The sequence below is a fragment of the Pagrus pagrus genome (assembly GCF_965226575.1).
Source record: "Pagrus pagrus genome assembly, chromosome: 7".
NCBI classification, from domain to species: Eukaryota; Metazoa; Chordata; class Actinopteri; order Spariformes; family Sparidae; genus Pagrus; species Pagrus pagrus.
This window is the reverse complement of record NC_140191.1, coordinates 25,327,778-25,355,194: the sequence shown is the minus strand read 5'-3', so window position 1 is coordinate 25,355,194 and position 27,417 is coordinate 25,327,778. Positions and strand designations below refer to the sequence as shown.

At 40.4% G+C, this 27,417-nt stretch overlaps 1 protein-coding gene across 7 annotated transcripts in view; it reads left to right on the top strand.

Annotated features, from left to right (window-relative positions):
- Window positions 1-27,417, top strand: part of plecb (plectin b) — a 138,923-nt gene that overhangs the window by 35,917 nt on the left and 75,589 nt on the right. Inside the window, exon 1 of one of the 7 annotated variants that reach the window (XM_084356409.1) lies at window positions 2,306-2,478. The exons of 5 other annotated variants lie outside the window; for them this stretch is intronic. In XM_084356409.1, coding sequence (XP_084212535.1) covers window positions 2,433-2,478 — 46 coding nt within the window. In that variant the 5' untranslated portion in view covers window positions 2,306-2,432. Of the gene's footprint in view, window positions 1-2,305; window positions 2,479-27,417 lie in introns of those variants that run through there. One more of the 7 variants, XM_084356410.1, reaches the window with a different exon arrangement.

Genomic DNA, 27,417 nt, shown 5'->3' with positions numbered 1-27,417 from the left:
GGCTGCTCAAGAGCTGAATCAAATAATAGCTCTGCAACAAGGCCGCCCGCTGTCTGAGCCGAGGCCAACTGATTATTAGAGGATGGATTGATTTGTCGTAATTTATTTTGTTTTAATTTGGCATGTTCTAATCCACTTCCTGTGGCTTTGACCGCAGTGTGCTGCTGGGTTCAAGCAGGGCTTCCTTGGTGATGATGAGGCGTGATCACCGCTGGATGCATCTCAGCCAGAATGTCCGTCCAGAGGAAATAGCTTATAGACAGAGGATACTTTTGGATTTGTTCACATCAGATTGTTTGTTGACAGAGTCAGGGCTCTCATCGATGATTCATTCTCATATCAAAGGCTTTTCAGCAGATTTGAAGAAATAATTACTGCTTGCGTGACATTACATTAGGGCTCTGGTAACCGCAGTAGATTTGTGATGATGCCCACAAACTCCCAAGATCCAGGGATTATTTTGTAGTTTAACATTTGCTCATTGAGCACTATAGATTAGCAAGAAATAACAGCAGGTATAGGAACATCATTTGTTGTTGTGAATATATTCCTTGTGAGCAATTCAAGGAGCCTGAGGGTACTTCAAGTTGAGGACACACTGCACTCTGTAATACATTGTTAGCATACCTGCAGATATGAAATCGTAAAGCCAGTTTTCATTCCCTCCTTTGGTCCAGGATTGTATTATACAACGTTTATATGGGTACTGGTGCTTAATTTTTATTGGCTCTTTATTAAATGAACATCGTCTGAAATGCCTTCTGAGGTAACCTTCATATTGAAGCTGCTTCTCCTTCTGATGCCCGCTTCAACAGAAGATTTGTTTTCACATTTTCTACAGATCCAGTGGCTGCAATAAAGCAGCCAGTATAAAACGGGTAAGAAGTCCCCTCCAACAGTGGACATGGACTTTATTGTGCAATATAAAAAGTACGAGTCAGTTAATGCGTCTGTACACAGCTCGCATCTGTGCCTCAAATGTTTTTTAGTGTAGTGTTTAGTAGGGCTGGGCAATATGATATACATCGTCATTGTGATATGAGACTATATGTCGTCTTAGATTTTGGAGACCGCTATGTGATATGGTATAAGTGTTGTCTTTTCCTGGTTTTAAAGGCTAAATTACAGTAAAGTGATGTCATTTCCTGAACTTATCAGACTGCCTTTACCCGCTTAGTCATTATATCCCCATTACTAATGATTATTGGTCAGAAATCTCATTGTGTTCCAATATTGTCATCCCTACAATAATGCTGCAATATCGATATTGAAGCAGGGCCCAGTCGACCAGTCCTAACATGTATGAACTGCTTTAGAGAATATGTGTCGCACTTTTCGTTGCTCTGATTGGTTGTAGGTTTTATCCAAATGCATCCAGAGGCAATTTCACATAAATTGAAAATGGAAAATGGACACTAATATGTAATTGAGAATCAGTGTGGTGATTCCAGGCTACAATAAAACCAATGATACATTGTGCTTATTCTTCACTGTTTACAAGCATGATTTCACCCAAGACTGTAAGCTTTTGATTTGAAGCATATAATTCTCATGCGAATCTCTGTCGAGTATGTGTTTACCGTGCCATCACAGATTAATGTTCTCATATCAGTTACTGTCAGAAAAACCCTTGTTGCTCACAGTAATGTGGTAAGATGCTAACAGCTGCTAAATGTGTAATTAGCGCTAAGCTAGTTTGGTCAGGGATTAGCCAGGGAGTTGTTATATCTGCCCATATGCTTGTAGTCGGTCTGTGTGAGCAGCAGGCTCATCCCGGGAATTACTGCAGGGATCTGGGTGTGGCGCTGGTATTCTGTTCCTCTGCATGAACACACACACACACACACACACACACACACACACACACACGATTATGCACAACATGAACTTTTTCTTTTTAACAAATTAACAGAACTTGCTTCCACCCTCTGCTTCCTATTTACCTGCATCCTTTACAGAGTCCCTCCTAATGTAAATCTCATAATGTGGAGTGACTGACAGGTACTACTCCTCTATCCTGACTGGCTGGTTTGTGGAAAAGCAGGTAGCTCTTTGATTTAGTGTCTGGCTGGATCTGTGTTGCAGTGTCTGACTGAAAAGCCAGTTTTAGGTGAAAGAAGAGGAAGAGGAGGGGACAAGGGAGGAGCTCTGCACCGTGCAGATGCCTGCACATGCTAAACGTTTGTGTGTGAGGGACTGTAAGTGAGTGTGTGTGCACATGGTGTATCACAGGAACCAAAACAGAGCAGCGTCCCGGCCAGCAGACCGGCAGCGGCAGACAGAGGAGGAAAGTGAGCAAAGAGAATCTGTTAAGACTGAAACTTCAGACACAGGGATCACTTCAGATATACAGGAAGGAGGCAAAACTACCGAAGCTTCAACATCAACTTATTCATTATCACCATTCTTCGCGAGGAGGCCAGACAGTGGCCATGGGCACCCCCAGGTCAATCCAAAATGAGATCACATCTCTCAAAGGTATTTTTCACGTTCTGATTTGTCTCTCAGAATCAAAGATTTGGGTACGTGACTGTGTGCTATGTTGGAACGACGTGAAATTAACAGGCCAGACAGCAAAGAATGAGGGGGACATTTTACTGTGTTATTGTGTCTCTATAGGAAGGCAGACAGGGAGGGGTGTCCGACACAGGCATTGTTTGAAAGGCAGCGGAAGCTCAGAGTATCCCCCTACTCAGACTCTTTTCACTCAGCTTTCACAGACATATTTTACACTGGAGAACTACACTTAAAGTGGACAGGGACTGAGGATAAAAGTAGACAATGATCTCCTCCCAGCTGTGTCAGACTGGCGTGCATGATTTCTGTCTGTTACCTTTGTGCTGTTGACACAGAACAGTGTGTCACTGTATTTCAGCCTGTGTAAACAGACAAATACTGAAGTAGTAAAGCACGCTGGCATTTACTCACATTTGCCATGCAAACCCACCATGCAAACCCACCATGCAAAGTCATTTGCCTCACCTAAAATTAGAAGGGAAAATGTGCTTAATGAATGGGCTGCTGTGCTACCTGTTTCTGTGTGCGAGTTAAAGACGGCGCAGAAGATCTTTGATGATCGCCTAAAGCAGAGAATGGAATGAATGAATGACAACAAAGATGTTTGCACTTTTTGTCAGCATACATTGTTCGTTTGCGCATCAGCTGTCCTCATTTCTATTGTTTTCTGTTGTCATCACTCTGCATGTTCCCGTAGTTACGTCTTGTCAACAGGCGACCAGTCAGGTTTTACCTCTCAGAACAAGTTATGCGCTCGTTTCGCTACGGGAGAATGCTAAGACTTAGATCGCTACTATAAACTGTGAATGGCCTTTTGTGTTGTTACACTGACACTAATGATGCAGAGGAAGATGATGACTGAATAGAAAAGATAGAGTTGATAATGAAGGCAGCGTTGGTTGAGTTTCACAGATGACCTGTGTGAGCTGATTGTCCTATTGCTTAGCAGCAGGTGCAAACTGTATATACAGTATCCGGATTACAAACTGAACACAAATGGGCAAAGCAGGTGAAGAACCCTCAGCATCTAATGTAAAACAGAGTGTCTGCAGGTCCTTAAAAAGTCTTAATATAGTCTTAATTGCCACAAACATTTTCTTTAGATTCATTTGTCCATCTTTTAATTTATTTTAAATTCTTCTGCGTTATTTTCAACTTGTTCTGTTACAAATCTTTCAAAAAAAACACTGACATTCATACTGTGTTTTATTTTACTTGCACTTACCTATTGGCAAAATTACTACATTAAACCTGCATTAAATAATTGCAAATACATTTAAATACTATGGACATTCAGTGGCTACACTGAAGTATGAATCTATTGAAATACTGAAAAAATAATAATATCTTGAAAAGCATAAAATTAATTGTCTGAAACTTGTTGACACCCTGTAAAAGAAAATCAGAAAAGAACCTCAGGAGAGGCAATTTAAACAGAAACACTGCCTTCTTGTGCAGCCGATAGAAGCACGCAATAGAAGCTGTGGGTGGCAAATGACAAGAGATGAAATGTGTGTGGCAACAACAACCACCCATCAATGTAATTACAACTTAAGCCCAAAATGGGTGTCATAAATTCAATACAAGACTCTGAATTTAGTCCCAAAATAGGTCCAAAGCAAAAGAAAATGTGATCTAATGACGTCATGATGAGCATGATGCCACGCCCCTGCTCTCAGGGTTGGGGTGACGGTGGTGTTAGCTGTCACGGTGAAATAATGGTGGCGGATGGAGGTGGTCATATTGATTTCCTGCTGATAAATGACCACCGTGCTGACTTAACACACAGACCACAGCCATCACCCCCCTACTTGTTTTCCCTAGGATGTGTGCTCAAGCATGCTTCTGATACTGAATCACAGAACAGATTCATTAGCCGACAGCAGAAGAAGCCAGACGGCACTTATGATGAAAACATCAGATGACTGCATTAAGAGAGCTTCTCAGGTCTCAGGTTCATCAGCGTCTCAGAATAAACCTTTGTGTAATTACAGCTGTGTCACTGTCTGACACCTCTGTTCTGTCTGTAGACGGTGTGTGTGAGTCCTCACACAGTCACACTAATGGGAAACTTTTTATTGGATCGCACCACAGTGCAAAAGTTGGACAAGGACCTAATGTGTGTGACGTATGTAGAGAAGCACCTCGGTGTCTGATGCTCATACATCACATCTTTTAATCTGTAGGTGTGATCTGGCGTGATAAAGATAAACCAGGCGTCTTCATGTGGAGTACGGTTAGATAATGCACCGAGTGCAAAAAGAGGGTACGATTCCAGGAAGCTGCCACATGTGCAGCGTCTGTAATTAATGTGATCTCTGCAGTAGTCTGTCTCTCTGACTCTGTGTCTCATCCTCGGATCGATTTCCGTCTCAGTTGCACTTCCTGAGTGGAGATCTGCAGACATGTAAAATCCCCCAGGCATTTCCCTGTTTTATCTCATGACAGATATCCACAGACAGCTACTGTGCATTAGGATCGGAGTCGTAGCATCCTGCTGTCAACCTGCGCCCGATCTATGGCAGATAGAGTTTAACAGCTGGTTTATGTAGCGGGGAGGAAATAATTCAGCCTTTCTGTATTCATCTCTGCTCTGTCTGTCCTGTCAGGGGTGTGGAGTTGATGGATTATTTGTTTTGGTAAGGGTCTGATTGCAAGGATGGATGATTGAGCGAATTCCATAATGCATGTGATTGTGTAACCTCTAAAGTTTAATGCAAACTGTGGGCTGAATGAGCACTTAGACACTGTGTCTATCAACGTGGACAGAATTTTGTTGATTTTGTGGTGTTACTGCAAGGTAAAATGCACTAAATCAAAACCTATGCTGTAGGTATCCACTTCGACACTGGCTAACCCTGTGCTTCAGGTGTTAATCAGTACCACACTTCAGGCAATAAATTAGTAAATGCACAAACTTAAAAAGAAATGTAATTATGACAATAATAATAGATATTTATACTAATAAAACTTCATACATACAGCATATTACTTACAGAAAGGTGATTTACATTGTGCTTCTCAAAGACGGATGTGAGAAATAGGCTGAATTCCTATTGTTTTAGTTGGAGAAAAATACAAACTTGAATAAAAAAAAATGAACAAAAGTGAAACAACAAAAATAAAAACCCACTATACTCAGTCAGTGACAAATACTAACATTTTGTTCAGTTATGCGTGAGAGTGGCATGGCTCTGGTTCCCTTGACAAAATACTTTTTACAGATAATAAGCTCTGTGGCAAACACAAGTTCATGATAGAAGTTTTGTTCAGATAAATGATCTGCACAAACCAACAAAACTTTTATGATGCAATCTCCAGGAGTAAAAAAAAGCCAACGTTATAAACGAGCCACATTGTGCTCACATGACTTCAACGTCACCAGCACTGAGCTACCTACTCAACACTTTATATACACGCTATACTATACACCATTTACTGTAAATGGATTGATCTACAAGCTGAAAAGTTTGAGTTAGAATAGTTTGCAACTAAAGTGACAAGTAGGTTGATGAGTCTCTGTGTTTGGCGTGATGATGTTGAATGTCCCTGACAACTTCTGGAGTCTCATTCAGCACATTGATGCTTTAAAGTCCAAAGGTGAGGCATTTACTGATGTATTTATGTCATAAAACAAAATGTGAAAGTCTCTTACAGTAAGCTTTATCTTAACCTCACACTTTATAACCGTGTTCAAAACCTGTTAAAAAAAAACATTGACCTCAAGACAAGGGAACCAGAAGTGCAAAAATTCTAACTTATTTCCAGGTTTTATGACTCTATTAGTCCTTATAGAGGTGCAACACTGTGAAGTGAGGAACAGGGTGAGGCCCTTACTGTACATGCAGTCGACCTTTCTCCACTATTGTCTGAAGGAAATAACTTTTATTATGCAGGAAATGTTTTTTGTCAGTGTTTTTGTGTTACATTCCAGCATATTTAGGGAAACAAAGTCAGATTTGTATTTGAACATTTGTATACCAGCCTGCTAAAACACTGCAATGCAACATTTGTTATGAGATGAAATATTTATTTTAAGTGACAGAAAATCATGAGCACTTGGAGGGACTACAAAGATCCCCATCCCCTCCTTTATCAATAATTAAAGGCAATTTTATCTTTACAGTATCTGCATCAGTCTCGCTGTTTTAGTGGCTATGCTCAGTCACGTACACTGCACATAAACACGCCGTGCGTATCCAGCATTCTTTCCACTGTACACACACTAATCATAGTCTGAGGGAATTCCCTGACCTGTTTGTTGGCATTCAGGGAGACACCTCTCACACGGACCCCTGACTTCCTGTTTCTTTTCCCGTGTTTCTGTGCCAGGGCCCAAGAATTTCAGCCACTGATGGACCACTTCCACATTTCTGACCTGTAGAGAGCACTCACGTAGACTTTGTTTCCTTCTGTTTTACTCTACTGCACCTCTGTTTCCTGACCAGAACAATTTGTGGCAAAGGTGGCGTTCTGTACTGTTTATCATGTCTGATGTAAAGTAAGGTAAACAGAGGGTAGATACAGTAGGTAGTGCAGGTCTTGGGGCTGAGAAGAAGAGCTCTACTGGTGGCCTTCCTCTAGTTGTTAACCTGAAAAAAATAGCTTCTGGATTTGTCTCATCACCCTGAAATTGTTTCTTTTGATTTTACGCCCCCGCAAGAAAAGATGCATGAAAATCAGTCAGGAACGCAGCTCACAAGGTGTTATAAGTGGTCTTTCAGGACATGATTCTCCCATAATCACATGTTGTAGTGTCAGCGTTTACAGGTCTGTGTGAACACTCTTTTTGAAGTGCCTCTCTGTGCTGCTGTCATGGTGCATTCATGTGAAGGATGAGCAGTGCCAGTAACAAACTGGCCGCTCACATTATCACCAGTTTGCTGATTACAGAGAACACTGTTCGCATTCAGGCCTGTGTTTGCGGTCAGACGTGAGGAGGCGCCACGGTGTGGGATAATGATGAATGCATGCTCATTTTACAACACAGTGAGAGGCAGTGCGTCCGCTGTGTGTGTGTTACCACGCACTGTGGTGCTTTATAGTGGCATTACCGGTGTGGGTGTATATGTGTGTACATACAATGTATGATGTGCACACCTGTCGGTGCATCAGTGTGTATACCCTTAGATTTTCTAACCCTGCAGTGGTATTTTCCATCTAGTCATCATAAAGTCATGCTCCTGACTCTTACCTCATGGGAACACATGGAGTAGCCATCTTTAGGTTCAGATTCCATAGGATTGCAACTGATGATCTTTTCACTATCACAGAGCCTTCGCACAACCTTTTTATACCTGATTGACTGATCACACAAAGTGAAACCTTCACATTTTTGATTACTATGATTAAGAATTAGTAAGACCAGCTCTGGGAGGCCGTAGCAAGACAGCACCTTGATCTAAATGTAAACATCAGCATGCTAACATGCTAACTACTGTATGATATTGCTAACATGTTAATGTAAAGATGGTCTGATATTTAATATGTTCACTAAATTAATTTACGAAATTAGCACTAAACACTCAGGCTAACATGAAGACAGCAGAGTGGAAGTGATGCTGGGTCCATATAGTGATCACGTACAGGTGCTCTTCCAATGTATTCTGCTTATTCCATCTTGTAAAGGGTCATTGCATGGCTGAAATATAGTCTTCATAAAAAATATTAAATTCATGTCTCCTTAAAAAACAATCAAAGGCATAGTTGCTTTCATTTTACATGCAAATATGTCTTTAAAATCACCAGCGCACTGCAACCAACATACAGTAGGTCTTCACTGTCAGCATTTCACCCATGCCATGATCTCTTCACGAGATGGAACACAACTGAGGCTAATTTGACTGTCATCGCCATGTCTAGTGTTTCATCCGACACGAAAGTATTGGACAAATCAAAGTTTTTTGACCTGATGGTGGCGCTAGGTGAAGAAGTAAGTAAAGGCGTCAACAAAGTTAATACAGTTTATCCTGAGGGTGAGATGTCTGTACCGAATTTTATTGCCATCCATTAGTTGTTGAGACGTTTCACTCAAAGCTACAATATGAACCTAATAGTAGTGCGAGAGGAAAAGTCAGTCGGTCACCAAATATCAACTGGAATAATGTAAAGTATAGTTCACATTATAACCGGATAATTTATATGATACATTCATTTTCTGCATGTAAAGTTATTGCAAAGCTTGTAACATTGAGGCCACATTTGGACATTTTGCCTTCAGTCTCTTTAGGCCTTTCACCTTCTGCCTGGACCAGAATACTGAGACACTTGAGTGTCTCAAATAGTTACACAGTTCAATGCGGTAGAAAACGCTTCACTCTTTGGGGAGCTTTCAAAACATCCGGGCAGCTCCACGCATCCTGCTGGTAGAACAGATCTGAATGGACACGCTGTACACCTGCATGATTATGATTTGGACATTAGCCTGCTAGCCAGCTGGTAGCCAGGCAGCTGGTGAGGCTTGAATGAGGCAGCTGATGTTAATCAGTTTATCCATGCGTCATTTAAATGTTTTGCCTGGACTAACGCTATGTTCCATATCATTAACTGCCATTTAGCCTTAATTGTGTTGTGCAGACGAGTGTCCTCTTCTTGTTTTGTGCTGTACAGCAATTTGCTGAAATTGATCTGGTAACACAAAGCTGCAGGGTAGAGGACTGCAGATGCAGAAACCGACTGGCTCACAAAATGCTTTTGTATATTTACGGTAAATGTGTGTGTCTGAATGAATGCAATGATGTTTCAATGATTAATTAAATGATTTGTCAGTTCTGCAGCCAGGAGTCTCTAGCAGCGAAACAGTTGTGAGTTCTACTAGCTCACTCTCTTTAGCAGCAATTGTTTCTTGTAAGTGCTGCTATATTGGATCAATGTCTTGGATGTTGTTGATAGGACTGAAGAAACAGAGAGCACAAAGAGAGGAAGGAAAAGTTCCCTTTAGGCTTTTGAAGACACCGGAAGTTGTAGCTTGCTTTAATGGGGACTGTTGATATGATATGAAAACGTGTTACTCACCCAGCCACTACTGTGCTACTGTGCAGCCATAATCCATTTGAAGTGGTGGAAGTAGTACTCCGTATAAGTAGAAATACTACATGTAAAAATACTCTGTTGCAAGTAAAAGTGCTAGATTCAAAATTAAGTTCAAATGTATATATATTATATTACACTGTTAGCATTGCAGCTGGTAAAAGTAAGACACATACACTGTCTGGTAATTTAATCTATAATGATACATCATAATGTATATTTTATTGATATTTCTTATGTATAATGTGAGTTTTCAAAGTAACTAATGACTAAAGCTTTTGAAATACATGTAGTAGAGTAAAAGTACAATTTTTCCTCTTGAAACGTAGTGTAGTAGAAGAACGAAGTAGTGAAGTGCAATTACCTCAAAGTTAAACTTGAGGAAAACACTTAAATTCTCTTTGTAAACACACTTTGCTCCTTTCCACCACTGCTCATTTGTGTTGAAATGGATATGTGTGCGTGTTCAGTATTACAGTAGCCTGGATAAAGTCAAAACAATCCAACTTGGCTGCAGTTCTAAAGAAAACATGATGATATTACCTTTGGCTTTGAGTCTTTGATCGGAGACAGCCAGCTGCCAATAATGCCAAAAAAGGCAATAAACTGTTTGACAAAAGCTGTGAGTCAGAGGAATGGAATGAGACGTGGGTTGATTAAGGCTCGGATGAGAATGAAAAAAGAATTTGGGAGGACGGTTCATGATTTTTTTTTTTACAGTTTGGCAAAGATTTACTGCTTTTGGACTCTGAACCTTAAGGGATGATCATCAGTTGGCCTCTTGAACCTGAAGTGTGAAGATAAGTCATTATACAGCTCGGGCGTGTGTTTTTCTCCAATCTGCATTCATGCCAGTGTTTGATTTTCCCAGGCTTGACTGGTAGAACAGATTGAGATCTAAACAGCAGCTTTTTAAGTAAGATGTTAGTTCGGACGGGAAGTGACTCACTGACCCACAGGAGCAGTTACATGGACGTCTCTGTTTATTTAATTGCTTTAATTTCTTTATCAAAAAGGATGCATGATCAACAAATGACTCCAATTCCGGCTACATTTCAGACCACAAGCAAGTGACTCATATGTTAAGAGTGCACACTGATTGTTAGCTCCTTACAAGTAAACTTACTGATTATCAGATCCAAGATTGCGAAGTTGAATGTCCTTATTAGTCTTCCTCAGTGTGTGAAAAACTTCCCAGGATCATACATACAGACACTCAGCTAGGAGTTAAGCCAGCTGGCAAGTAAACTGTTAAGTATTTTGTCAAACCTGTAACGGAGGCCAAAAGAACACCAGAGGAGAAACAAACAAAGGAAGGACCATAAACATTGCATTCTTGGTTTTTGTCATGGTGATAATTATCTTATGATTTCATCCTTTACTTTGATGAAGATCTTCTCGCTTTAACAGTGCTGCTGCTCTGACAAACGCTCGAGGGCCAACAGCTAAGTTTAAAGGTGACTAACATAAATCTTTTGAACTCTGAATGTTTTGATGACAATTCGAATTTTGATTGCTGTCAAAATGGAACGTTTCCTTGAAATGTTCGTTTGCCTTGGTGGATTTACAGCTAGTATTGAATTGTGTGATGTAGCATGTCAGACCCAGCTGAAAACTAAGTCAGTGGCGCTGGTGCGGATAAGTTGCAATGATGCATAGAATGTATACGTTAGCGGTCATTCATTTTGCTCTCACATTTTCCTTGTATTAAATGATTGACAGCAGTCCGGCCGAGAAGCAAAACATTTGTTTGGGCAGGACACATTCCTACATGATTTAGCTTGCTCTGGCTCTTAAGTGGAGAGCAACTGTTCCAAAGAAGTGTTATAACGTTGTTAGTTGATTTAAGCAAGCAAACAGTCGTCTACATGTTTACACATCCAACAGACACAGATCAACATTAGCATTTATGTAAAGCCATGTTTGTGGCTAATAGTCGCTCCTCTTTTTGCTCTGTTTTTGGTCTCTACCGACTCCTGGTGGAAATATCCTGGCTCTTTAGCTGCTAGTTGCTAACTTTTCCTGTCTGTAATTTGGTGTTCAGCTAGGGTGCATGTTTTAAAGCTAATTCACTGAGCTAGAATCAAACAAACAGTGAAGTTGTGGTCTGGGAAACCAAAACAATGAGCTGAAAGACGCTATAACGGTAAGACCTGAGAAGAACTGATCTATTGTTTTGCTACTCCAGTCACATTCATTATCCATTATAATTCTAGAAATATATTTATTTTAGTCATATTGACAAAAATAAATGAAAACTTGTACATTAACATGTGAAAGTGGAGCTTCATCTCTTCAATTGTGACATCCAGACTCCTAAATCAGATATTTTAACAGAAATCCTCTTAGTACCCAAAAAGTGATTGTTTGAAGTTGGGGAATTAGAATAAGATAAAGTAGGATTCATCAGTCATCATCATCATCATCATCATCATCATCATCATCATCATCAACAAATGAACCTCTTCATCATCTCCAACCCCACCCAATACTCAATCCAAGTCACAGTAATGAATATGAGCTGACGGATTGAGGGATTAACTCCTCTGTCCTGTTGCCTTTGATAAAAAAAGCAATTCATGTTGTCCAGTCTGAGCTGAACAAAAGGTCTGACCTTGTAGATATTTACAAGTCTTTAGTGAAAATACAACATTCAGAGCAGGCAGGGGAGGAGAGCCTAATTATTATTATCAAACTGTGGAGGTCAGCTTCTGTGTGGTCTGTACTGTGTGGTCTATTTTAGAAGATGGGACAGGACAATGCATTGTGTGACTCTTGTTATTGTGGACTTGTGGAATAACTCTTCCATCCTTTCCTCCTATTTATCCTTTCTGATATGCCTCATGGGAATTAACATCAAATTCCTCAGCTGCTTATTGTGTGTCAGGTTTTCTCCAGCATGTTACAGCTGTGCTACAACAGCGTTGTATCCTTGATCTCTCCTACAAAGCAGTACACAGTACATTCTGACATATCTGTACATACACATTGCTATTCACACTTATGTAACCTGAAACATCAGTGCTGTTTGTTGCAGGCTCTCTATGCATCTGGTTTCCCTGAAGCAATTTACACACAATTCAGGACATTCCTCTGACATGGTTATCCCTGCACCCCTGTCGGGAAATGCATCATGGGTGGTTTCCCCTCTCTGTTATTGAGCTATTTTAGGTGATAGTGAGACCCAGGGGAAAGACCTCATAGTAAAGTTAGGCTGATACTGTATACATCTCCACTGCTGTGATTTCACTTAGTGTTTCCCTCATCATCATTAACAGTCTGAATGCACCGCTCACTTTCTCGTGTTAATGACTTTCTCTGTAGAGGTAAAAGCTGTGTGTGTGGGAGCTTATAGATTTGGTTCCTGGTTCATAAGTGGGTGATGCTATTAGAGTGGGTGTTTTGGGTAATTGTTTATATGAATTATGGTATAAAGCACAGAATCTTACTGAAGAGCTTGCTGAGGAGGTGTAATGCTATAGAGTTTCATATGAAAGACATTTCTAAAATCTGTAATAATTAATTTATTTGGCCACTTGGGTGCAGCACATCACCGACATATTAGTAGCAAAACGTATATATAACGTATTATATTATATTATATAATGTATAACTGCCACATGTATATGGAGTAAGTAGTATTAGTTGCATTTATTAGTATTATCTCATTTTCTGTGCATTTCTGATAAAAGCTTTTTTAATGATTAAAGGAGCAGAGTTCTGCCACTTGATATGAACATGTGATTTTTATGTGAGGCAACAATAATACAGTCAGAACAGGAACTGTTCAATGATTTACTGGCTGCAGAGAAAACTGTTCAAAAATGATATTCCAAAATGCATTTCCACTTGTTTACCAGATTTAAGTTGGAGCAATCCTTGAGATAACACAGAGGCTTAATGGTGTAGTGTTAATGATAAATCAGGAAAGGTATCAATGAAATGTGTTAGCTGTCTGCATCAGCACATGATCACAGTTAACCCAAATTATGGTTCACACAAGTATGCCAATGCAAATGAGAGCGCCCGGCCCAGCAGGTATAAATGCGTGGACATACTCTACATTCACTCTTATGAGGAAAGGAGTTAAAAAAATCTTGGTCCTCATGGGGCAACATAGAGCTACTTTCCATGAACACAGTATGTATGTTTTCAATACGTGTCCACACCTGTCTGAATGAAGTAGTGATGAAATGTCTCTATTATATGCCTCTGCATGCAGTTCTCCTTAATACATCATACAGACATGTTCATCTTGTGTTTTGTGGACCTGGTCAGCCATGGTTATTTTGAATGGGCATGAATTAAAACAGGAGAATCAGTCATATTTTACCATATCTTAAGTTTTTTTTAATATCTTACTAAATATGTAGCTTAACACAACCCTGGTTTTGTTAAATGATGAATAAATGAACCTTGTAACCTTGTAATACCTGAAGAAACATAAGACATACAGTTGTGGCACTTGTTTTAGTCAGTAGTTTATGTGATATTATCTTTAATATCTATATTGTTGATATTATCTGAGCACCATCTGAGCTCTTTATACCTTAAGACCCTCTGAAAAATATGTATATACTTGGATAAAGATGACTATTTGTTGGTTGATGATGGCACAGACTCTAGGATGGTGAATCTCTAGTTCTATCTTTGCAGAGCAGCTGACAGGACCAGGGATATCCACACACACAAGATACAGGTACAAAGAAAAGTCAAAAGAAACAGCTAACCATATATATATTTATATATATATACACAAACACATGACTGGCTATTAAAGAAACTGCATCAGAGAATAAGAGAATATTGGCCTTTAATGCTTCAGGTGTGCTGCACTGTGGATTTTCCTCCAGGAACAGAACTCAGAGTTGAGCAAATGAGCTTCTGGCTCTCAAGGGAGGATTAGTGGACTGATCAGACTCAGAGAGGACTCGCAGAACAAGGATAGGCTTAATCACCTTACAACTAAACTTTCATGTCCAGCTGACATAGAGCTACTGCTGAAAAAGCTTCTGTCTGAATAGTGAGGGAATACTTGCCTCATTGATATCCAAAACAAACATCCATCCATCCATTCATCATCTATAATAGAATAATGGTTACAGAAGTCATTTGTCAGTAACTGAAGCCTTATCCTTGGCTTTGATTCACACGTCTCTCCTCTGGGTCCACTTGATATCCCCAGGTTGGGTTAATGTGTGTGGTGCTATGCTGCAATTCAAGAATAAGTGTTAATCATTAACCCTTTGCACAGAGCACATTCAGTAAACACCTGCTCGACTTAACTACGGCTCCAGCTGCTGTTAGCACTAAATGCAGGATATAATTCATTGTGTATGACGGACATTTAGTGGCTGTATTGCACCTAAAAGCACCAGTTCTAACATCAGAGGCCAGATTAATTTTAGCAGACCTAGTTAAATGGCCTGATTGGACACATATACTATATATAACTTTGACACTCTTTCACCCCACTGACACACACACCCTCGCTTTACAGTATATTACACAATGCACATACACAAGTGTTGGCTTGAAGCCATGTCACTTGGACTATGTGGCACTGGTCCAAGTGCAGCCCACTGTTTCTGTGCAATCTGTAATGCTGTTGTCTCCTTACTCAGAAAAGACTTCTGTCTCCGTCTGATTGTCACACAGTCTTTTTTTTTCTCTGCATGTCTGCAGACCAAGAGTCTGACACGCTATCAAGACGCGATAGATGGTGAAAACGACTTTTGTCCCACACAAAGCGGCATGGAAACCCTACATTTAGCCTCATGAATAACCTAATGTGACACTAATTATTGAATTAAATATATCATCTGTCTAGCAGGAACACTTGGGTGCTTAATACCAGACTTAATTTGATCCTCTCGCTCATGTTCTTTGTTCCCTGTCAGCTTTACGCCCTTGTTTGCCTTTGTCGCTGCTCTGAAATTTTTGCTCTTTTTCAAACACTTCAGGGCTGTACACACACTCTCTCTCACACACAAACAGAGGTATTATTATGAAGGGCGGCTCTGACCTGTAAAGGAGGAGGGAGGGTGTGGTGGTGGTGGTGGGGGGGACTCCCATTCTGTTGATCTACACAGCGTGACGTGTTTGAAGGCGAGAGCAGAGATAGTGAGAGAAAGTCAAAGATCCGGCGTGACACAGTGAGATCAAAAACGGAGAGAGGGAGTCAGCTGTGTTGAAGCTGTCGGGGGGAAAGTCGCTGCAGTAACTCTTGGGGTTCCAAAGTTCTTTGGACTTGACTGAAAATGTTGAGCATGGAGGCTTTCTACTCGAGCAAAGGTAAGCCACGCTGTTGTGTGTACTGTGAGTGCGGCTGAAAGGAGAGAAAGGAGACAGGTAACGCAGCCAGGAGGTAAAGTGATACAGGTGGAGAGCAGACGGAGAGAGAGAATTTCTGGGCTGTGGGTGGGACCGCATGCGTCGGACTATAAAGCAGCAGCAAACGCATAACGTGTCTGTCTGGATTTATTATTGCCATGTGCAGTACACCGTGAGACCATAGACTTTTATCAATTGTCAGATTTTGCATACCACTGAAGGGTAGCTGTCTCTCAAGTGTCTGTGGTTGTATTGAACCAGATAATGTTGTAAATGAGGTAGACTGCTTCACGTCAGCAGTTAATTTATAGAATTTTAAGCATTAATGTGCTGCAGTAACTTGATTTCTCAGGCGTTTATACTGTAGTACTTGAAAAAGACCTATCCAGGTACTTTATGCGTGTATTGTTTCTTAATCGAATTTGCAGAAAATGTACAAAATCTTCATTTACACTATAACATGACATACAATTACAAATACTGTCATTTTATACGGATAGAGAAATAATGCAATTACAGTGCATCCTGGCATATGTGCATGTGATGGAGAATATCTAGGAAGACCCCTTCATCGTTGATATTTGTTCCGTCAGATGGGGATTCACATGGTTGCAAATGTAACTTTGAGTGAACACGCACACCACTTGCTTTTGTGTGCTGCAAGGAATCAAATCCCCACCTCCCAAAAAAATCAATTCCAATTAAAAATAGTAAATAGTGTGTGTGTGGGAATGACTATTTTTCATTTTGCAAATGTAACTTTGTCAGAACATGAGGAGTATGATAAGTAAACATACATTATACGATCAGCAGTTGAGAGTATGATGGAAATCGGGAGTTACAGTAGATCGTCCAGCAGCTCTGACATTATGCAGCTATGCAACAGTGACTGCATTAGTACAGCTGAGTGTGTGCACAGCCCGAGGGGATGGAAATGAGTGTTCAGCTGCTCTGTCTGGTAATACAGTGACAAAAAGAGAATTGTTACATTTGAGTATAATCTGACCTGAAGCAATTTATTGGTTATCATCAAATATATCGATATTGTCATTATTGTCATTGTTTAAATCATTTATCAAGAAAAAACAATCCAAAGTATTTCCTGGTTCAAGCTTCTCAAATGTGATAACATGATGTTGTCCTCTGATAACTACATATTTTGGAGACACAATTAATAATTAAATATCAGTTGATCAAATAATAATCTACTGAATAAAAATAAAGTTGGTTACTAAAAAATGACATCAGAAGCAGCTAATGCAGTTATGCTAAACTACTCCGAGACAGCGGAGTTTATTAAAAGATATGTTGATATTCCCACATTAAAATGTGTAGAAATCACTGGACCTCTTCTGTATATTCTGTTGAGATGTGAACTCACATTATATCCAACGTTCAAGAAGAAATCCATAATTTTACTCAAGGTGATGGTGCGTCTCATTTGGTCGCCTGTCGCTGTAACTTCAGAGGAAAGATCGGATGACACAGCAGAGTGAGGAAGGAAGTCGGAGAACGAGACGAGACATGACTTGGATAAAAGTTTACATTACGTTACCTCGTCCCTGAACATCTCTGAAATGGTGGTTTAACAGTGAAGACAACAACTCCCATGATCCTGCGCTTCTTGACAACAACATCAAACTATTTTTTTTTTGTTTTTATTGTTTTGACTGAGTGATCCCTAGAAATGACACACTGTGAGTTTAAAGTACTGTTGAGTAGAATGTCTCAGCGTTTCTAGGTAATAGGTTTGAGGGAGTACAAGATGCAGGCATATAAAAAAATCTAACAACGCAACAGGAGTAATCCTTCTTCTAAGTATCCTCTATAATGAAGAAGGGTCTTCTGAGGCTGAAACCAGCGGGCCTTCTGAAACAATACGGCTTTTCTCCATTGTGCCTGAAAAACATTTTCTTCTCTGTGTTCTCTGTTTGTCCCTGGATCAGTGTGTCATCCATATTTAGCAGCCTATTTGCTTTTCTTGTCTGTGCTTGCAGTGAACACAGGACAACATGTTTGAAAGCTGGTAATGATTGTTTGTACCATAGTATAGAGGACTACAGGTTTATTGTTCTCATACCGATCCTCAAAGCATGTTATTTTCCTAGAACAGACAGGGGTTTGTTTGTTTTTATTCTCCTGGAGGAGAAGCGACATCTTGAGGGAACTTTTGCAGGAAGGAATAATCTGCTTTATGTTTTCTTATGAATATTATATATATTAGTTGTCAACAAAGGCCCATTGTAAAGTGTATGAACACACATTTTTACTCATGAATGCATTGTTATTTTCACACCGAGTCATATACAGTTACCTGTTGACATGTTTGCCAGCCGTACAGCTTTGATAAACAAACATTATACTGTAAATACATTGTGACTCTATGAGGAGAGAAAATCAAAAATCATGACCAAAATTACCTGAATTTACTGTCTGTTAGACTGATAAGTGACCCTTTGTAAGTACAGAGCTAAAACATCACAGACATACACTTGTAAATGATGCACTGCCACTTTCATTTCAGCGTTGTACTGGCAGAGGTCCAGCATTAACCTCTGCTCCTTTTCGAGGTGAATGAATGCTGACTGTGGCCATACTGTAGTCCAACAGAGATTTACTGTCTGCTCCTCACTTGCGGCTCCCTAATTTGCCAGTTTATGCTGCTGTTTCAGCAGCCCGAGCCGTTTATCACCCTCTGCTGAGTGTGATGGGTCCGTGCTGCTGACTCTCCAGAGCCCACAGAGGGGAGGTTTTTCTCTCACTCAAAGGCCTTTTTGCTGTCACGCTCGCTGGGATTACCGAGGAAAAGTTCCCACTGAGCTTTCCATCAGGCCGCAACACGATTCAGAGACCTCCCACAGAGTGAGAAGAAGTGGTGCACTGTCTGCTTCTCTGAGTGTTTGGCTGGTGGAGGTCCGTCTGTCTGGCAGTGACCAGTGTTCCCGTAGCTTCCACAGAACAGAAAGGAAAAGCTGAGGGCAGATTTCTGAGGCTCACTGGTGGAAATGTGTGTTAGGCTGTTGTTGTTGTTGTTGTTGGACAGGGGTAGACTGCAGTCTCCACCCCCTAGTGGGCTACCAAAGACTATACCGCAGTGTTACCAAAACATGAGCCATGGACCCCCAACGGTCCCCATCACTGGGTAATCTCACTGTAATGACTAAAAATGACAAACTGACTAATCTGTTCATTGATTTCACGCTGGTCATGAATGTCAGTATCAACACTTGATTCAAAACTAATTTTAAAGTGGCACTTCAAAGATTTTACACATACAGGTCTTTGTACTTGTCATAATTTGTCAGTCTGTGCAAACAGTGCATAATTGTCTTCTGAGAATCTTTCTGAAATCTGAGAAAATTACCTCATCAAGTCTATTTTTCCTGTTGATGTTGGGGTTATCTTGATTCAGGCGTGAAACTTCAACAAAACATTTATCATAACACCTGAGTGTTAAGTTTGGGGTACTATGAGGGAATATCTATTGACAGACTCTCTTGAGTTGCATTATGGGACTTGTAGGATCCATTGTTTTTAAAGCTTGACTCTAGGGACTAAAAGTCAAGGATATCTGCCTCTGCGTGTTTGATTTGAAGAATTCTCTCTCCCTCTTTTTAACTCCAGCTCCTGCTAGTCTTCCAATACTTGTGCAGTGCAGCACTAAATTGCCGGAGCAGGCCCACTCACAAGCTTTTCTCCTCAGCTTTTAACCACATGTCACCGTTATTAGCAGATTGAGCATGCTCGCTGAACAAACTCTCTCTGCTCAGAAGGACTGTGAGTAAGTAAGTGGACCTTGGTGCAAGGTCAAGAGGAATTTTTATGCTCAACTCAGGTCTTGGTTTTGTACATTCGCAGGTCATTATTCTGAGTGTGATTACATTGTACTCATCAAGTTAATCATGAGATGTGGGAACAGGATCACATCTCTAAACAAAGGTCAAGCAGTCAGACAATCATATCATACAGGATTAAGTCAATCCCCCAGGTTAGACAGACCAAACAAAGGCAGACATTACAGTTATTATCCAAACTGCAAGTTGTAAACATCCATCACAAGACCTGTTTAAACTTTGACTGACTGTACTGACCATAGTTTTGTGTACTCTGGGTTTTTTCACTGTTTAATGAACAAGAAGTAGCGATCCCCCCATAATGGATAGAAACTACGGCCAAATCATGTTATTATAATAATGATTTTATATATTCAGCAACAACAAATCACTTGTGTTTTCATCAGTGGAATTGAATTGTTTGTGTAGATATAGACTGGTTTGGGGAGCAGTAGTCAACCTTTGATTTCCTACGGCAGTTTCAGATTTACTCTTGTCTGAAAAGTGAAAGGTGGCCTGAAAATAAAAAAAATGTTTATTTCTATGAATGATTTCGCCATTTTCCCTTTGACACTGGCTAGATGCCATTCCATGACAAATATAAGGCGAGCAAACAGTCTTTTTGTGAAAAAAATAATGCTCCGTTGGCCCATGATGTTGTCCTTGAATAACATATTTTTAATACGTCACTTTCCAGCAGCAGACTGTCCATCCTGGAAATGTGGCCACTGGATGTCCCTCCCACATCCTGTTGTTCTGTCTTTTAAATGTATTTGATGAAAACATGACTGATGTGATTCTGTCAGCAGTCGTTATCACACGTCAGTTTTCATTAAAGCGACGCATCAAATGGCAGGAAAGCATCCAAGTTGTTAGTGTTGGTCAACAAACAATCTGAAGATGTCACCTTGGGATCTGTGATGGAAATTTGTACAATCTTTTGACACATTTTAGACCAATTTGATCGATAAATCAAGAAAATAATAGTCTGATTAATTGACAATTAAAATTATTGTTAGTTGCAGCCCAAGACTTCATCATCTGTTGTGATTTCAACAGAAAAATTTAGTGGTATTTCTTTTTTTCACTTATTGGTGATGCAGTACGCTTGTAATAAAGAAGCAAGGTAGTTGTATTAGTGTTTATTGTGGTGTAAAGCCCTGGAGAGAAGACATAACCATTTAAAATCTGACGCAGAATGTGAAACATTTGTCAGTCTGGGACAAAAATAACGTAAATGCATAAAATTTTAAAACCTGCCCTCTAAAGGTTATCATCCTCACCATAACCTAATAATTCATGTTATGTGAAACATTTACAGTAAACACTTTGGCAGAGACAGTCGGCTGTTGAAAATGACACCAAACGTTGGACTGGTCCTTTTTTAGAGCGGGATATTTACCGGATCGTCAATGTCATGAGGTGATGATTTAACACAGGGTTGGTTACACCTAAGAAACACTAGCAGAGCTGACGGTTGGTAGCTGGTATTTATATGTAAGTCAAATGCACAGAGACTGTGCTGGTGCTCATGTGGGGTATGTCCTACACAGTAGCGGGGCGATGTGGGTGGTAAATGTCAGGGGCAGAGTGGAATGACCCCGGTGTATAGGACAGCTGTAAAGTTGACTGAGAAAGGTCATCTCACCGACGAGGTTTGGAACATTTCCAAGCCAACAACCTACATTTCTATAGCTTCAAGTCTTCTTATATTATTTTTTTTGTTTTTTGTTGTTAAAATTTCTTGTTGTATTTTTTGTTAATTTCTTATTGAGTATCATTTTAAATGTGTATCCTGTCGATATTTTGCTAAAAAGAAGCAAAGACATGTAAGAACAGGTGTGAATATTCAGGACCGATGCTCTCTTTACACATGTAGCTGTCCTGTGCATGATGAATTATGACACTAACCTAATAACTATGATGTCCTTATGTCCACGTAAATCATAGTACATACCTTATATTACTGTGATAGCTTAACTGCTATCGTCCTTCTTGTCCAGTAGATGGCGACACAAGCCAGTTTACTTGAGTTTGCTCTCTGGAAGTGTGATTCATGTGCAGGGATTTTTCTTGCTTAATCCTCCGTGCAACAGGATTTACAAGATCAGGATCTTCTCTTTCTTCTCTGCAAAAGTCACTCAAGCGTATATAAACTTAACCTGAAGGTTCAAAGCAAATAATGAATTTGTAGCTCAACTCTTTGTCAGCGAGCTATTAAAACCAGAGTGTTTCAGCATGTGGAGAAAAAATGCGCCAATTTGGCAGAAGCCTTTTGGCTGAAGTGTCAGAGGCCATATTCATCCTGAGCTCTAATGCAACACACTTGAGATGTAATGGAGCCATCTTTATATAAAATGTGGCCTACTTGCACTTTGTATTCACTACAGTTCTAATTATACTAACACTTTGTCTCTCTGTCTTTGTGTTTCAGGTGAGTGCCCCTTCTTCTGTCATGTCACTGCTGTCTGAGGATGATCCAGAGCATCTGAACCAATAAGTACTCTGATTAATGGATATGTTGTGGAAGACCAGTAGGAAGACACTTGTTATGTTTGTGCCTTGGCTGACTCAATGATGCAGTTTGCCTAATGTTTTAATGAAAGCATTTATTTCTTATGGGGTCAGTAGAGAGTCAATGACCGGACCTGCAACTGTGCTGATTAACATGCAGTCAGTGTTTGAGCTGGAGGACATTAGTTGATTGTTAAGTCTCACTTTTGGTTGGCTAGCTACCAACCCACTGGGTTTGCAACACTTTCTGCTGGAGAGCCGTTAACCCACCGTGTGGGTATTTGACAACCTGGAATCTTTCTCCAGAATTGCTGAGTCATCCTGAACACACCAAAACACTGAGAGAATAAGAAAGTCCAGGCAGAGGGGAGGGTCTCTGCAGACACAGACACTGCCACATGCTTCTAGATAGATAGATAGATAGATAGATAAATAGATAGATAGATAGATACTGTAGATAGATAGATAGATAGATAGATAGATAGATAGATAGATGAGAAGTCCGACTCAACCTGCTTCAAGTCATTCTTCAAAGAGTCAAGCATTCAGAAGGGGTGGGGTCGAGCCCTGCCCCCACAGGCCATAACTTTCCTCTGAAGTACATCTGGAATGTTTTACTCCCAGTATGATAAACCAGAGGAGGGGCCGTAACACCTGGGTGTAGCCTGGCCCCCATAACAGAGCAGGTCACTTCACTGCTTTGCTTCACCCACTCAAGGTGTGTCGGAGAGGATGACCAGTGGTCGGCTCATGTAGTGAACATATGAAAGTATCACTATGTTCTCTTGCATTGCTTTGGGAGTCTTCGAGACTCTGTTGGTGGTCTGCTTATGTTGATATCTGCTGTTCAGTAATTGCAAAACTGTTTGATAAGAGGAGTGTTGCTCAAGTGAGTGTATGGGTGTGTGATTAAAAAGGGTGGGGTGCGGGCAAACAATGCTAGTTCAGTTACTCTGAACTGCACTCATAAAACAAAAATGCCAAGAACGCGTGTGTTTCCACACATCAGAGCTTCTTCCTGGAGGTGTGTGAATAAGGGGTGTCGTGTGAGGGTACAGCTATCTCTCTGCACTATCTCTTGTGTGAGCTCCGGTGAACACTGGTTCACATTTCGTCACCTTAGGGTGAGTAATTACTCTTGCTGCAACCTGGACACACCTCACACGGTCGCTCTGGCAGCTCTACAAAGCGAGGTCATTAAAGGTGATCCAACCGGTGTGCCTTTCCCTTCAAAGGACACGCTGCTATTAAATCCATTTGATACTCTATTATATCTAATCCCCCAGCAGTGCAGGGGTTTCAGGGAGGCAGTATTCACTGGCAAGGTTCAGGTTTGCCACAAGAGTGTACTGTTCATACACTTTTCCGCTGTGCAATGGTCTGTGTGTGCCAGCAGCACAACTGGCACCACACCTTTTTATCAGTGCATTCACTGATGGATTCCCTTATGAAAATGTCACATGAAATCTGCCTCTTTACATTTTAAAATCACAATATTCACACATGAATTGAATATTTTTCGCATTTGATGGGCTATTTTCAGATGTAAACTAATATTTAAACATCTGGAAAAAAATTATGTCAAATGTGAACTGGACATTTTCATGAGTGATTGGCTTTTTTCACATATCTTTTTTAAATTTCCACATGTGAAATCTACATTTTCACATGTGAATTACATATGTTCATATGGGATTTGCTTTTTGTTACATTTTGACACGAAATATGATCCATAAAGTCACATATTGGCAACTTTTACAAGAATATAATGTGTTTTGTGAACTGGATATTTTCACAAGTAATTGGCTCGTCTTCACATGTTGATTAGAATTGGCACATGTGGAAACGTGACACATGCAATGATGTGAAATTTGCTTCTTCAAATGTGAATTCCATATTTTCACACTGGCTATTTTCATATGTGTTCTAAAATGTAAGTATATAAAGGGAAAATATAACAATAAGTAATTGTTTTTTATCACAAAAAATTCTCCACATGTTAAATTTGCGCAAGAAATCCCGTGGTATTCGCTTCTTCACATTTGAATGTCAAATGATCACACATTTTCACATGTAATCGGATATTTTCACAAGTGATTGGCTTCTTAATTTGTGAATGAAAATGACCACATGAGTTTTGCATGTGATTTACATACGTTCCTACACTATTGGCTTCTTTGCACGTGTATTACAATTTGCCCATGTGGAGACAAAACATGGCAAATGAAATCTGCTCTCCTCACATGCGAATCCCACGTTTTCACACTTTTTCACATGTGAACAAACACATGTTAGCCTGTGGAAGAAAAACAACATCACATTTGAAATGGACCTTTTCCTGATGTTCATATGGGATTGGCTTTTTTTCCACATGTGAATTATAATCGGTACATGTGGAACCAGATATCTTTAAAAGCTCATCGTGTGATTTTGTTTTTATGACTGTACTGTTAGAGGAGGCTGCCAAAACAACAAAGCAATCCTCCGAGCTGTCAGGAAAGTAACCTGATAGGCCGTTGGCTGGAGTCACTCTGCTGTTTTGTCCCCACAGGGGCCACACGCCCTCAAGGACAAACTGTTACTACTGACTGTTACTTCTGTGGGCTTTCATTTAAGAGTCCTTTCAGGCTGTTTCTGTGGCAGTCGGTGGTAAATGACTCCACTGTATTGTTCGGTGTTGGAGCTGCTCCTGCTCGCTGGTTTTTATTACAGCTTGGAAAGGGAAGCTGCCCATTGTTTGTACTGTTATTCTCTCTTTGAGGCAGGACTTTTAGTTGTAGGTGTCACAGTGGAAAACAGGATGTGGAGCCAATGCAGCCATGTTGATCAGGACAAGCAAAGAGGAAAGCGAAATGTCATCTCCTGCAGCAGTGAGGACACTTAAATCATGGGTGGGGTTGTGACCTGGCCCTGTGAATAGCACTTGTTAAATGAGATTAGCTGAGTAGTATAAGACAAGGTAAGTTACAGGGAAACTTATCGTGTGGCTTGGTGTAGGTGTTTATTATAGCTTCCAGTGTATTGTACTTTGAGCGTGCACCTTGACAGTTAACACCTGATATTTTATTAATCTGGCAGCTGTGTAGCTCTGGGTGTGGTGGAGGCTATTATTTTTAAGCATTCGAGTCGTAGCCTCACAGACAATGCTGTGTTAGAACAATAAACAACCCTACTGGCATAATTAGAGCTCAATCAGATAAGAAGTTATCACTTTCCCCGTCTCACCTCACCTGTTGGGTGAAGCTCTGTACCTGCACAGTAAATTATATCTTGGTGGTTTATGGTTTAGTCAGAAACACAGCCTATAATTTATTTTTGTGACATGGGTGCCAGGCTCTGAGTTGCATATCTCTGTCACTACACTGCATGAAAGAACACGTTTGGTATATTTTGCAGCATTTTTTTCCCTCCCAATAATTATACTCTACTGCAGAGGGGCTGTGATTCAAACTACCAGAGCATTCCTGAAGTTCATAAGGGGCACAACTGCAAGAGAGAGCAGGGGAAAAAAACTTCAGATATCAAGTGTTATTTCTGCAGACAGTTTGCATGGAGGCTCTTTAGATCTGATTGTCAACGTACCTGTCATTTATGCTGCTGGGGCGTTGTTCTCTGTCCTCGCCCCTTGGCGATGGAATGACAGGATTTCAGGAAGTGAAATGCAACCTTGCTCTCCCGCATCTGAACACCCTTCTGACTCCACATGGGAGTTTTTGAGGCAGAATCTCGATACTCTCTTGCAAAGACAATATATTATGTTTCAGGATTAAATTCAAAAGAGCAACTTCAAAATGTCACATTGTTCCTTACTGCCGTGGCTGTTGTCATTCTTTCCTACATGATTGAGTTACAAGAGCCCTCTTGTGGGTGGTTCGGCTCAGTGAAAGTCTGTCTATGAAAGTTACTGAGATAATAATGATGATGATGAGTCACCGCTGTCTGAAACAGGACTCCAAATCTGTGGGAGAATAGGCCTTTTTACTCTACTAACACACTGAGTACGTTTACTGCGAGTCTTTCTTTTGTGAACCAAGCTGCTCCTGCAGTCATTTTTTCTCTCTGTTCTGAGGAAAGAAAGAATGCAACTGATTCATTCCCTCCAGATGGAGGGGTTTTATGGGAGTGAGGATAATAAATCACCTTTCTGTGTGTCTGTGTGCGTTTGTACCAGCTTGTATGTGTGCTTGCGTGAGGACACACCTTTATGTGTTTTGCATTTTATTAAAAGGTTGATTGTCAGGATGCCTATCTAAAAATAAAGCTGAGCCTCTTCAGGTTACAATGCAAATCCGCACATTGTGGCAGCGAGTCAGAAAGGCAGGAAGGAGTCCGGATCCTGTGTCAGGTTTTGCTGTTTGATAGCTGGTTGCCCATGGCAGCAGAAGCAGCAGCGGCGATCCCACGTTCCCTGGACCTCAACTGTGGACGGCACATGGTATTTGCCTAACCTGTGGGTTGTGTTGCTACAGCAACAAAGCCCAGCATGGCCACACCCATGTGTGGTTTGCAGACGCTGACTCATCATGCAAATATTCAACGTTTTTCTTTTTTTTTCTTTTATTCCTTAAATGTGACTTTGTAATTTTGTTTGGGACATTGTTTCTTGTTCACTCAGCTGTTTTATTCATACAAAATCAGTTTAAAAGAGGGAATGAATGGGCTTGCCCACTCAAAGCATTAGTCAGTGTCTCTGTGTGGTGCAAACAGGCTGGTCTCTGTTGGCACTGCCTGGCCTGGTGCTCCCTACAGCCATTTTATACCCTCCTCACCAACCAGACTGCAGCTCCATTTTGTGAGGGTCAACTTATATTTAAGCATGATTTAATTTCACCCACACTTAAAGGGCTCACAGTTTTTAATATGATACACACATGCCTGTATGTACAGTGAAAGAGGTTTTTTTTGTCTCTGTAATTATTCCTGGACGGGACGATATAAAAATCTCATGTCACGATTGTCCTGACTAAAATGATTGGGATTTATGATATCATCCCAACAATCATTTGCGTATGCTTAAAACATTTCACATGGCACTAAAACATACTGTTAACCCTTTGTCTTACATTTTGTTAAGAAACACATTTTTATTGCATCACAGATAGGACACATCTTTTTTAAAGTGAACATCTTTTATAGTGAAAAACAATCAAACGATCCTAAATAATGATTACAATTGTCATAAATCAAGGTA